We start from the raw sequence: 602 nt of genomic DNA, 5'->3' as shown, positions 1-602 counted from the left end.
TAAATAATCTATCTGAGAGCTACATTTAGAATTATTTTCTTTTAAACTGTGGCAATTGCTAAACATTGGGACAGTTATTTTCAAATCGCTAAGCCATTGCCGCCCGAGCAGCGATGTGTTACCACCCGAAATAACAAATAATTCCAGCCGCTTTTTGTGGTCACCGTAGCGTACTACTGGTTTAATAAAACCCAACGGCTTAACCTTGGTACCATCATAAAAGTTAAAAATTAAATGACAATTTTCTATAACATGATGCTTAAAGTACCTTTTATACGTTTCATAACTAATACACGATACGGCCGAGCCTGTATCTACCTCCATATTGATTGCTATCGAATCGATTACAATAGGAACACTAACCGGCTTGTACTGGTTTAAGCGGAGGTGGTGAACTGCAGCTACCTTACTGCCATCCCCCGCTCCGTCGAAGCTGAGTTCGACGTGGTCAGCGCCGTGACGCTCACCGCGCCCCTGGTCGCTGCGCTTGGGGCACGCGCGCCGCAGATGCCCTGTCTGCTTACACAGGCTGCACGCATAATTACGTAACCGACATACCGCCTCTCGAGGTCTCGTCGCTACGCCGTCCATACCCGATACCA

At 46.7% G+C, this 602-nt stretch overlaps 1 protein-coding gene across 1 annotated transcript in view; it reads left to right on the top strand.

The window, feature by feature from the left end:
- The first annotated feature begins 255 nt into the window (after positions 1–255).
- LOC106100847 overlaps positions 256–602 on the top strand; it is a 1,567-nt gene continuing 1,220 nt past the window's right edge. The window contains exons 1-2 of the mRNA XM_013279907.1: positions 256–310; positions 383–514. Coding sequence (XP_013135361.1) covers positions 256–310; positions 383–514 — 187 coding nt within the window. The remainder of the gene's footprint in view (positions 311–382; positions 515–602) is intronic.

The sequence above is a fragment of the Papilio polytes genome, unplaced genomic scaffold, assembly GCF_000836215.1.
Source record: "Papilio polytes unplaced genomic scaffold, Ppol_1.0 DF824046.1, whole genome shotgun sequence".
Classification (NCBI taxonomy): domain Eukaryota; kingdom Metazoa; phylum Arthropoda; class Insecta; order Lepidoptera; family Papilionidae; genus Papilio; species Papilio polytes.
This window is presented reverse-complemented; position numbering and strand designations above follow the sequence as displayed.